Source organism: Myotis yumanensis, unplaced genomic scaffold (genome assembly GCF_028538775.1).
Source record: "Myotis yumanensis isolate MYYU_CA2020_CCGP unplaced genomic scaffold, mMyoYum1.0.hap1 SCAF_18, whole genome shotgun sequence".
In the NCBI taxonomy this organism is placed as follows: domain Eukaryota; kingdom Metazoa; phylum Chordata; class Mammalia; order Chiroptera; family Vespertilionidae; genus Myotis; species Myotis yumanensis.
In genome coordinates, this window is record NW_027223769.1 from 3,504,103 (window position 1) to 3,515,775 (window position 11,673).

Genomic DNA, 11,673 nt, shown 5'->3' on the forward strand with positions numbered 1-11,673 from the left:
GGATACATGGGGTGCTTACCCTTAATCTGTGTCCCCAGGAAAGTGGATGTACTAGGTGCAGGCCTGGCCTGGTCAGAAATCCTCTTCTTCACCACCATTCTGCAGTGGCTGTCTGCTCCTTGTGGGGAGCCCCACCAACAAGGACCTCACCCTGCAGTGCACCAGGCCTTGGTAATGTCCCCTTCACTTCCCAGTTCTACCTGGTGGCCCCCTGAGGTCCGACTCAGCCACCCTCTGCTCACTGACTCTCAGACCTTCTTACCCCCTTTGTTTAACAAAGGCCCTGAATTGCAGATGGAGGCACGTCCTTGCCAAGAGGAAGAGGGGGAGTCAGATATGTGCAGCTCTGAGGTAAACTTTTATTTCTTGGCTGACAGGACTTTCACACCCATACTCCTCCCAGCACCTTTTACCTGCCCAAGCAGCGGCAGCCTAGTCCAAAGGGTGCCATGGCCAAGAGGGTTGGGAGTCATTTCACATTCTAAGCTGGAGGAGTGAAGGGGCTTGCAGGTACTCCCCCTACAAACCTTTGCCAGCAAGAGGCCATGACTCACCTCAATCCCAAATTCTGCATCCTGGTGGGAGATGATAATGCCCCCTTCCAGCTCTCCACACCTGAGAGGGGCACGACTAGACAGGGCAAGACACAGGCCCCCAGCTCAAGTAAAGGTAGCCCCCCGGTATTGGCCCCTGCCGAGGTCACAACCCCAGCTCCCATCACAGGGCAGCACAGGTCTCTCCCCTCCTTGGTCCTCAGCAACTAAGGGAACCCTCCACACCAGGCAGGACATAGGCAAAGTCGGAAGCAGCAGCTGTGGCGGGGTAGGAGCAGGCCCCGAAACTGGTAGGCCGCTGGCCAGGCAGCACCAGCCCAGGGCTCTCCTGAAATCAAGGCAAGTTGTCTGTCCATGCAGCTCTGGGGTTGGCCACTAGGTGGGCGTAGTCGGCTGAGATACAGGTACTTGAACACCTTTCTGTCCCGATGCTGGTGGGAGGGAGGGGGACAGGAGATAATGAGTCAGCAGGGACAGGACTAAGAGGCTATGAAAAAACTGGGAAGGGGAGGAAAGGACCAGAAGAGATGGGGCTCATGCTGGGGTAACCAGGAGAGTGGCTGACTAGGAAAGGTGGGCAGAGGTAAGGAAAAACGCAGCGGAACTTAGTAAAAAACTGAAGTGGATAAGATGGCTAGAGCCCTGGTGAAGTTGTGGAATAGGAAGGACTTGAGGGAGGGGACACCATTTGGGAAGCAGGTACCTAGCTGATACTTGTCTTTGGCTGCAGCTCGCTCCTTGGCATCAAAATACCAGACAGTGATGGCGTACCTGAGGACCAGAGCAGTGTCGGAAGGCAGTTAGAGATCACTTTTCTTCAGTTCCAGCCACCCTGAGCCTGCACATGGGACCCTATCCAATCCCATGACACTAGAGCCTACCCTGAGCCTGGTTCTGTTCCCACCTAGGTCCCCTCTCAGTACTTCATCATGTCCTAGTCATTCGGGGGGAATTCCTGAGCATATCCCAGAAGTATGGGTCATACCTGGTGGCATAGGCTGGTTTCACCTCGTGAGGGTTCCGCCGGTCAGACCAGAAAATAAGCAGCCGGTCAAAGAGTGGCTCAATGTTGGCTACCACAGGCCGGCCCTCAGGGAAGATCTGCAGCAGGCCGCCATGCACCTGAGGGCAGACCAGAGGTTGAAGCAGGAGGCTGGCATTTACTGTCCCCAGGAGCCCACCAGGGGCATAGCAGCTGCACACAGCACTCCCTCCCACCATTCAGCCTCTTAAAAATGAATGCCAACCTAGAATCTGCATCACCATGGAGATGGGCAGGAAACTACTAAAGAAGACAGGAAATAGAGGGGAGGATTCATTATGCCAGGGCCTGGGCGGACTGCACCATTCCTCGAAGGAGGGGCCTTTGCTACCACACAGCTGGAAAGGAGGTGCCATTCTCCAGGAGGAGCCAGGGGCCAGATTGCCCCACCCCCAGGTGGGTAGAGAAGAGGAACCAGAGAAGGTTAGAAGCTGAGCTGGAAGTGGAAACCCAAATGGATGCACACCATACCCCCCCATCCCCACCCCCACACCCTACCTTGATGTCCCAGTTCTGATTCAGGTAATAGATACATGTGATGCAGCGCCCATCACCGTGGGGATTGTCAACGTGCCTCACGTACCCCAGCCCATTGCCTGGATAACACGCCACCATGGCCTGGCAGAGACAGATTGAAGTAGTTTACTGGAGCTAAGCAGAGACACTTGGGAAACCAGCCATTACCTCCTCTTTCTCAACTCTCCCTGCTCCTCATCTCTGACTCAGGTGTCCAAACTTTCACCTTTTTTAGCCAAGCCCCCATCCACCAGAAACCACAGCTCCAGGGCCTCAACAACCCATCACACACACCACACCACACCACACACCACCACCACCACCACCACCACCCCCCCCGCCCAGAGCCGGCACCCAGAAGGGGCTCAATGAGGAACTGAGGGTTTCATTTTTTAAAGATAACCAGACCCCACCTCAGACATTTCAGCAGAATAAAACCAGTGTCAGCATTTTCTGGCTGCAGCCATGTGGCTTCATAACCCACACCAGGGGTTCTCGCCCTTGGCTGCAGAGTGTAACCACCTGGGACACTGATGCCCAGGCCCACCTTAAAAGTTCTCATGTATGCGGAGCCTGGAATTTTTAAAGGTTCCCCAGGTAATTCTAATGCATAGCAATGTTGAGAACCACTGCTCCTGACCACAAAGAATGCCTGCTAAGTAAGTTATGTCTCCTACATATTTAAACAGGTGTTGAAACCTAGAGTGTGACTAGAACCTGAGATCTAGTCCCAACTCCAAGGATAACTAGCTGGGTAGCCCTAGATAGTCCTATCACCTTAGCATGCTCAACTGCCTCATCTGTAAAATGGGGCAATAATACCTGCTCTGTTTACAGCAATGGCATTAACCCCTCTGAGAATCTAACTCTGGAGGTTCCTGACCAAACAGATCTAATAGTTAGGACTAATTAAAGGTCTTGTACAGGTCTCTGTGTGTACAGGTCTAGCCACAAGGTTCTCACCTCCTCTCCCTGACAGCTGCCCCTGGCCTGGCCAGCCCTGACCATGCTGAGGCCTGGGCCTAGCCACTTGGCTAGGAACTGAGGGAAAAGGTGGATGTGGTATGAGGAAAAGGGCTCAGGTGTCCCTACAAACCTAACACACAGGTTCATCTTAGAGCTGCCACATGAGCTGTGATGTCAGGGGAAGGGGGAAGGGAGAGTGGTCTCAGGTTCTGCATCCATGACATGGAACTGACAGCTATTTCACAGGCTGTTGTGGGAACTGAACAAAATATAAATGAGAAGGCACCCAGCATGGTGCCTGCCAAATGATAGAAAGCCAAAGCACAGGCTGAAATCACATTTTTTTAAAAAGTCCCAGTCCTACCCTCTGCCCAAAGCCACTAAAAGGGCTGCATGAGGCAAATAAGGAAGCACTGACATGAAGACCCTCCAGCTCCTCCCCAGCTGGGGACCATCTGTCTTGACACCTTGACCCACAGAGGCCAGGTCAGACTGCTGGCTGCTACTCCCATTAACACTCAGTTGTACCTATAGGCCACACAGGGGAAGACAGCCCTGAGATAAACATTCCTGATCAAAAGGATCAGTGGTTAAAGCGTCGACCTGTGGACTGAAGGGTCCCAGGTTGGATTCCAGTCAAGGGCATGTACCGTGGTTGCAGGCTCAATTCCGGGCTCTGGGTTAGTGTGTGTGCAAGAGGCAACCAATCCATGTGTCTGTTTCTCTGTGTGTCTCTCCCCCTCACTTCCACTCTCTCTAAAAGTCAATGGGGAAAATATTCTCAGGTGAGGATTAACAACAACAAAAAAGGGTCAGTGTCTGATGCTAAAACAGCTTGCCAAGGCCTCCTCCCAACACATCACTCCCAGGGCCCCCCAGCATGGATGTACACCACTCTGCATGAAGCATGTGCACCCAAGCCACCTCAGCACCTGCCCTAGGAAAGAGGCCAGAAGAGCGGCCACCTCAGCACCTGCCCTAGGAAAGAGGCCAGAAGAGCGGCCACCTCAGCACCTGCCCTAGGAAAGAGGCCAGAAGAGCGGCCACCTCAGCACCTGCCCTAGGCAAGAGGCCAGAAGAGCGGCCACCAGGTAAGGCAGTGGAGAGCACTCTTCCTTCTGGCGGCACAGGGCACAGCAGTGAGCAGGCCCCAGGTTCAGAAGGAGAACCTTCTTTGCACCGTTCACTCCACACATGGGTCAGCGCTCTGAGCAAGCACCTCACAAGAGGAAAGAACACGCTGTGGGCCAGGTGGCCTGGAATCAGTGAGTCACTAATTAGGGGTGGGCAAGGCCTCCCCAGTTAGAACCCAAGCAGAGATTTTGCTGGTGGTGCAGGAGGAGAGGGTGGGGAACGGTCCAGTGCTGCAACCTCTTCCCCCACAAGCCATCCCCATACAGCAGCCAGAGGCCTTTTTCTCCAGCTCTTCCTTGTTCAAATCCCTTCAAGTACCCACTGCATCCAGAAAAAATAAAAAATACAAACTCTTGCCCTAGCTGGTTTGGCTCAGCCTGTAGACTGAAAGGTCTCGGGTTCGATTCCAGTCAAGGGCACATGCCTGGGTTGCGGGCTCAACCGCCAGTAGGAGGCTTGCAGGTGGCAGCCAATCAGTGATTCTCTCTCCCTCTCCCCTTCTTCTCTGAAATCAATAAAAATATATTAAAAAAAAAAATACAAATTCCTGACCACAGCCTCCGAGGACACCAACCACCGTTCACTGTGCTCCACCCTCTCCGCCTCCTGACTGTTCCCTGCCCAGGCCAACCTCACCCCAAGGCCTCTGGGCCTGCCTGGAGCGCTCTGGCTAAAGGCACCGGGGCTGATTTCCCACTCCATCCCTCAGGAGGTGAAATCAGCACAGGTACTGGTTTACCTAGTACTGGCCCCACAGGCAGACCCAGGGAAGCCCCAGGGAAGCCTGTCTCCCAGTGCCCAGGAGGACGCTGCTGCCCGAAAGCACTCCTCTGGGCCTCAGGGCCTTCAGCCTCCTGCCCTGTGCACCTCACTCAGGACCTCCCACCATGGAGCAGGGACACCCTCTGGAGTCTGGCACGGAACAGGACTTGTACACAAAGGCTGGGCACAGAAACAGGCCCTTTAAGGCCCGCTTCTCCCCACATATACACACACCATAGGGAGTGGAGGATGGAAGCCTACTCTGGCCCCAGAGAAGCATCTACTTCCTCCCCCCCAAGGGAAAGGGACAAGCACAGTGACATGGAAATGTGGAAATCTGCTCCTCACCCTTCCACCTCAGGGAAGGGACAGCTGGGATCAGAGCCAGGAAACTGAAGAGTTAAAGACTATTGGTAACAATGTGCCCAGAGCCCCACCACACACACTCACACACTCAAATCAGAAGCTGGAGACTGAGCCAATGACAGCAGGCCCCACCCCTGAGCTGCTCTTAAAGGGGCAAATCAAAGCAGCCAGGCCCTCTGCTTGTCCCAGATGCCAGTAGGAGTCAACTCTCTCCCACCTACAGGCCAACTAAGCAAAGGAACTAGAGAGGAAGAGGAGGGAAGACAGGAGAACACAGGCACTCCACTCAGAATGATCCAGAGCAATCAGTGCCCCCTCACCACTGTGGCCACCCATCCCAGCACCCTACACTGTCTCCCTGCAGAGCCTGGGGAGGGAGCCCAGGTGTTGCCCTTTGAAAGCTGGAAGCCTGGAGTGGTTTTCTCTTTGGGGCAGGGGAGGGTCTGAGAGGAACTCAGTGATTGGGTTGGCTGCTCCCCTCCCTTCTCAGTCCAGCCTGGCTTACCTCCCAGGATAATACTTCCCTGGTTTACCTCCTAAGAGTCACCTAGGGCTAAAAAGACCCCCACCCCCAATTCTAGCCAGGGCCCTACCTACAACCACATCCAAGGCACCAAAAGGGAAGAGATCTGTCCCTTCTACCCTACCCTACCCTCCTAAAACATCACAGACTAGTTGGAGGCTTAACCTGGTTTTCCTATCCTGTGGATGAGCAAAGGCTCAGAGAAGTGTCCCGCCCTGGGCCATTCAGCTCTTGTGGTCCACTCCCACCTGCAAGGATGGGGAAGCCTGAAGTGAGGCGGCTGAGCACCCTGTGGTCAGGGAAACTCCCGCTAATCTCTCCTGCGAGCCCAGGGAGGGGCTGCCTCTGGCTCTCCAGCTATCAAGTAACAGGAGGGAGAGGGAAGTAGGACAAGTTCCAGCTGGGGTGGAGAGGATACTGGCCTTGGCCCCAGGGGAGGCCTGGTTCCGGAGCCAGCTCGGGCCTGAGAGGGAAGCTGCACAGAGGCAGAATGGGAGATGTGATCTAAGAAAGAAGGGAGGGGACATCAGGCGCAAAACTTCATGCCCAAAGGGCAGAATACAGCCAGCCTGTGCCATCAGCCAGGCATCACTGGTATTGTGCAGTGGGCACTCCCTACAGAGCCTTTTCCCATCTACACCGAGCCTTGGGCTCAAGGCCAGGCCGTCACACCCCTCCATGAAGAGAACTATGGTGTCAGCAGGCCTGAAAGGCCCTATGGACCATTGTCCAGTGCAGAGCTCCTGGCCCAGATTCTAGAATGGGCAGCTGGAGGCCCAGGAGGCCCTGACTCCATAAACTCCAACCAAATCAGCATTTTCCTTAAGAAAATGAAGTAAAATGGCAGATTCTGAAAAAGGATCAGGGCCCTAAAAATATTAACAACTACTACTCTAAAGAAAAAGGGACCAAGAAGAGACACAAAGGCAGGTAGTCAGGAACAGATCTGAGCCAGACAGGGATATAGTGATGGGCAGACAGGACAGATAGGATGGAGAACAGGGACTAGGATGGGGTGAAATGGGAACGATGGGGACAGGACCTCCAACCCAGTCAGCACATAGCTACCCAGGGCCACCTCAGGAAGCTGTCCTCGACGCGGATACCATACTATTGCACCCAGAGCACAATGTAGTCCAGCACCAGGAGCAGCAGGCAGCACCTCCTCCCTCAGCCTGGCACTGACCTATTGCCACCCTCCACCCTCCACCTCCTGGTTCTCCTGGCTGGGAGACCGAGTGGACAGCCAGAGACAATGCGGACAGAATGAATTAGACAGACAAGCCAGCAGACAGTGACAGATGAAAGGATGGGGGACCAGAAAAGGATGCGGACAGGGACATCTCTATGGACTGCTCTTGGTCTGGGGCCCATGAACAGACATCAGGAGCCTGCGAACCCCACCATGGCCCATGCACATGTGTAGGGCTATGAATGTTAGCATCTCTCAGGTTCTTCAAGAGAATCCCTGGTAAGATTAAAAAGCACAAAACCCTGGTTTATAGGTGCACAAGCTATGGCCCACAGGGAGAAAGCACACAGACCTCTAGAGTCCCCATAGGGAGTGAAAGCCCAAAGCAAATTCTAACACTCCCTCCACTGAAGCTGCCTAAACCCTTCTGTGACCCCAGAAGTGTCTCCAAACCCACTGGTGCTCAGAGGATGAGGCATCCAATAATGAATGTGTGCTGGACAGCCTTACCTTGGTGCGCCCATTGATGACGTAGTTGCCCAGCCGCCCAGTGCAGTGCCGGATCACAGTGTCCACGTGGGCCATGAGGGCCCCGATGCTCCGGCAGCCTGGCTCGTGGCCTTCCACCCAGGCGATCTGGTCCCCACGGATGCTGCGTGGTGGGATAGCCCGCTGGCTCACCAGCTGCCCATCACGCAGGCGCCCGCCCCGCTTCAGGGCCTCTACCTCAGCCAACACTCGGCTACCCAGTGCCGCCCCCAGGAAGCTGTCCTTGACACAGATGCCATAGTACCGCATGCAGGGCACGATATAGTCCAGAGCCAGGCGCTCAGGTGCAGCAGGAAGCTCCTCTGCCCTCAAGCGGGCACTGGCCTCACCACCGCCATGGCTATCGCCATTGCTGCAGCCCAGGCCACCCTCCCCCTCTGCCTCCTGGTTCTCCTGCCTGGCCCAGGGCCGCTTGCTGGGTGCGGGGGCATCCCCACCATCCTCTGCCCATTTCCGCTTGGGGGCCTCAGGCCGGGCGCCCTGAGCTGCTAGTCGCTGGCACCCCTTAGTGACCAGTGCCGCAGCACCCTCACTCTGCAGTGGCTGCAGCTCGCCACCACCCTGCCCACCAAAGCCCTCCAGCAGGGTGCTGGCTGAGGTGGAAGTGACTGAGGCTCTGGGGATCCCACTGCCTGCTGAGGCCTCAGCAGGTGCTCCTGGACGGTGGTAGGAGGGTAGCAGGGGACATGGCAGGTAGCTCTCCACCCCCATCCTGGACCGGCCAGGCTCCAAAGGCTCTGACACAGAACCCGGCAACTGAGGGAGAGCCTGACTCAGGGATTGGGGCTGGCACGGGCTGTCCATGGCAGCAGCGTCTTCATCCCCCTGGCATGGAGGGCACGGCCTGGGCCCATGGTGCCACCCTCCTCCGCTGCCTCCTCCTCCTCCACTTGATGCAGCTGGGGGCCGGGGTGGCAGGGCTGGCCGGGCCTGGTGTGGGGCAGGGTGAGGCAGGGCAGGTGGCAGCAGCTCTTCTTGTGCCCTGGGGGTGCTCGCTGGTCCCCAAGTCCTCTGCTGTCCCTAGGGGCTTGGGAAGGGACCTGTCAGGGTTACTGGAGAAAGAGATAAAAGAGAAAAGAGATGTTTGAGGACCTAGAGGCAGGCTGGCTGGGGAAAGGGTGGAGGAGCAGTAGAAAGGCAGACAAACTTGACTGTTGAGACCAAAAAAATTGAGCCAACTAGGGGGTGAAGACCCCTGGAATTTGGGGGGTCGGGGAGTCACTGACAGATAAGAGTCAGGGAGGACAGGTGGAGGAGTAAAGCTGGGTCGATGACCCAAAACAGAGGGCTGCGCGGGGCCAGGGGAGAGAACCACCTCAGGTGAGACGGACGGACAGAAAAGAGGGAGGGGCCTGAGTAGAACAGGACCGGCGAGGGCGTGGGGAATAGAGACGAACAGGGGGATCTGCCTGGGAGTTCCAGACACACACAGAGGGAATGTGGGGTCCACAGGCAGAGGAAACTGGGGAGTCCAGAGACAAAGAAAACAGAGGGGCGGGGAGGAGGGGGACAGAGACAGAAAAGCCGGAGAAAAGCTGGGAGGGAGGGCCTAAGACAGCCGGACCGACCGGGGCGGAGGGGTCGACCTTACCCCCACGAGAGGAAGCCTGCTGGGGGCTGACACACATCCAGACGGAAGGGAGGTCCTGAGACAGACTGACGGACGGAAAGGAGTCGCAGGAGGAGGGCTCCCCAGCGACAGGGAAGGGCGGACAAGGGTTCACGCACCCGGGGACCGGACTAGGGGAAACGAGCGCCCCCTACCAACCAACTCCCGTCGCTGCGAGCACGGCGGCCCCGTCGGGGCGCAGCTGGCGACGGAGGTCGGGCCTGAGCGCCGCTCGGACCCCTGCCCACTCCCCTCCCCCTCGGCCAGGCTCGCGCTCCCCGCGGCCACCTCAACCAGCGCCGCGGCAGGCACTCAACGTGCCCGTCGCGCGATCCCTCCCCCGCGCCCCACCCCCATTCCTCCTCCCCAGGGTCGCCGAGCTCCGCCACCACGGGCCGGAGCGCGCCCCCACGCCCTGCCCGGCTCGCGCCGGCGCCCCGACTCCCGCGCCCTCTCCGGCCGCTCCCTTCCCTCGCCGAGCTCTCCTCACCGAGCTTTTTCCTCCGACCCCGGCGCCGCCGTTTGTTCCAGCCGCCCTGCGCCGCACAGCTCGCCATACCCCGCCCCCACCGCCCCTGACGCTCCGCCCCCGCCTCTCCGGGTGGGTACGTGACCGCACCCCGGCCGAGGGGACGGTGCGCAGGCGCGAGCCGCGGGAGGCGGGGCATGGGCGTTCACAACAGCCACACTCTAAAAAGGGGAGGGGGCTGGCCGACACGAGGCTCATTTGCATTCTACGCTCCGCCCCCTTTTCGCGAGCGGAGGCTCGGATTTAGAAGGGCTGAATCGGGGAAGTTTCTGCTGACATGCAAATGACATGGTGGAAATATGCAAATAATGTATTTACATGGACAAGCCCATCTTCTCAGAGCCGAGAACGCTGCGGAAAGAGTAGCCGGGTCGGGATGTGCCATGCAAACATCGATGTCTTTTACATGGACAGCCCCACCTTCTCACAGCTCAAGAATAGGGATGAGATATTGAGAAATGTCGGCGCAGGTAGTTGGGAAATACATGTAAATGAATACGCCAGCAATAATTTACATAAGGCCTTTATATAACGGAGGAAAACAGTGCGGAATGTCCTTGAGGGGAGGGATCTCAGACTAGAAGGGATGATAACCCACTCCGCCCTGTCCCCTCGCGACAAGTGTTCGAGTCAGAATAAAGTAACCCAGGAAAGCCATGCAGAGATGTTTGCATGACAGCTTTGTCTTTATTTTTTTAAATATATTTTATTGATTTTTTACAGAGAGGAAGGGAGAGGGATAGAGAGTTAGAAACATCGATAAGAGAGAAACATCGATCAGCTGCCTCCTGCACACCACCTACTGGGGATGTGCCCGCAACCAAGGTAAATGCCCTTGACTGGAATCGAACCTGGGACCCTTCAGTCCGCAGGCCGACACTCTATCCACTGAGCCAAACCAGTCAGGTCCAGCCTTGTCTTTTAAGAACATTTTAGACAACTGAGCCTGGGAGGATTGTGTTGGAGGTTGACACATCCAGACGGAAGGGAGGTCCACTTAAATGCCCCCACCCCTTGGCTAGGTGGAACAGAGACGCAAGCCTTCCCTGTGTGGGTTAAAGCAGACTTGAGGGTGGCTAAGCAGTTGGGAGTGTCCAGAAGGGACTTATCTGTCCCTGGCATAGCATGAGGTGTCCTAGGTTCACCTGGACACAGATAATATACTGGGCTGGATTCAGTATGCACGTGAGTCCAGGTTGCACAAAGCCCCACATACACACAGAAAGGGTTCATGGTCATATACAGGTATCAAAGGAGTCAAATTCACATCAAAACACACAAAGACTGCCGTGCATGGCTTAGTGGTTGAGCATAGACTTATGAACCAGGAAGTCACCGTTTGATTCCTGGTCAAGGCACATGTGCTGGTTGTAGGCTCCGTCCCCAGTGAGGGGCGTGCAGGAGGTGGCCAATCAATGGTTCTCTCATCATTGATGTTTCTTTCTCTCCCTCTCCCTTCCTCTCTGAAATCAATAAAAAATATATTTATACACACATACACACACACACACACACACAAAGACCTAAGAGGCACTCATGCAAGTTAGACACTGCCCAGGCTTTCAGGCATCAGGCATGTATAGGTATCACCCACAGGCCTAAATTCTTATTCATGTTGTTCGATGTCCCAAAGAGCCTCATGAATACAATCACTAAGGACACAGAATTATCACAAACAAGAGTGCCACACACACAAGCAGCACATATTCCGACAGATACCATCAATAATGGCCCACCGGGACATCAGTGTTATATATGTGGGCCTCCAGCGCACATTGTCACAAAATGTGCACACAGTGACAGACTCTGTTAACAGGCACCTACCTGAGTCATGGGGTCATGGTGTACCCCCACACCATGTCTGATCCAGAAACGTGGCCCCAAACACCATGATACTCATTCTTCCATTAGATACCTCTTCTGCCTCCCCT

General features: G+C 55.9%; 1 protein-coding gene across 2 annotated transcripts; it reads right to left on the reverse strand.

Moving 5' to 3' along the window:
- Positions 1-339: 339 nt before the first annotated feature.
- Positions 340-9,788, reverse strand: EGLN2 (egl-9 family hypoxia inducible factor 2). 2 transcript variants are annotated; one of them, XM_070397868.1, is made up of 6 exons: positions 9,704-9,788; positions 7,566-8,656; positions 2,095-2,214; positions 1,540-1,676; positions 1,258-1,325; positions 340-985 (listed from the first exon to the last, which is right to left on the reverse strand). In XM_070397868.1, the coding sequence occupies exons 2-6, from the start codon at positions 8,406-8,408 to the stop codon at positions 930-932; spliced, it is 1,224 nt and encodes a 407-aa protein (XP_070253969.1). In that variant the 5' UTR covers positions 8,409-8,656; positions 9,704-9,788; the 3' UTR covers positions 340-929. The 2 variants fall into 2 exon arrangements, with proteins under 2 accessions (XP_070253969.1, XP_070253970.1); XM_070397869.1 differs by lacking the exon at positions 2,095-2,214.
- Between the last annotated feature and the right edge of the window lie 1,885 nt (positions 9,789-11,673).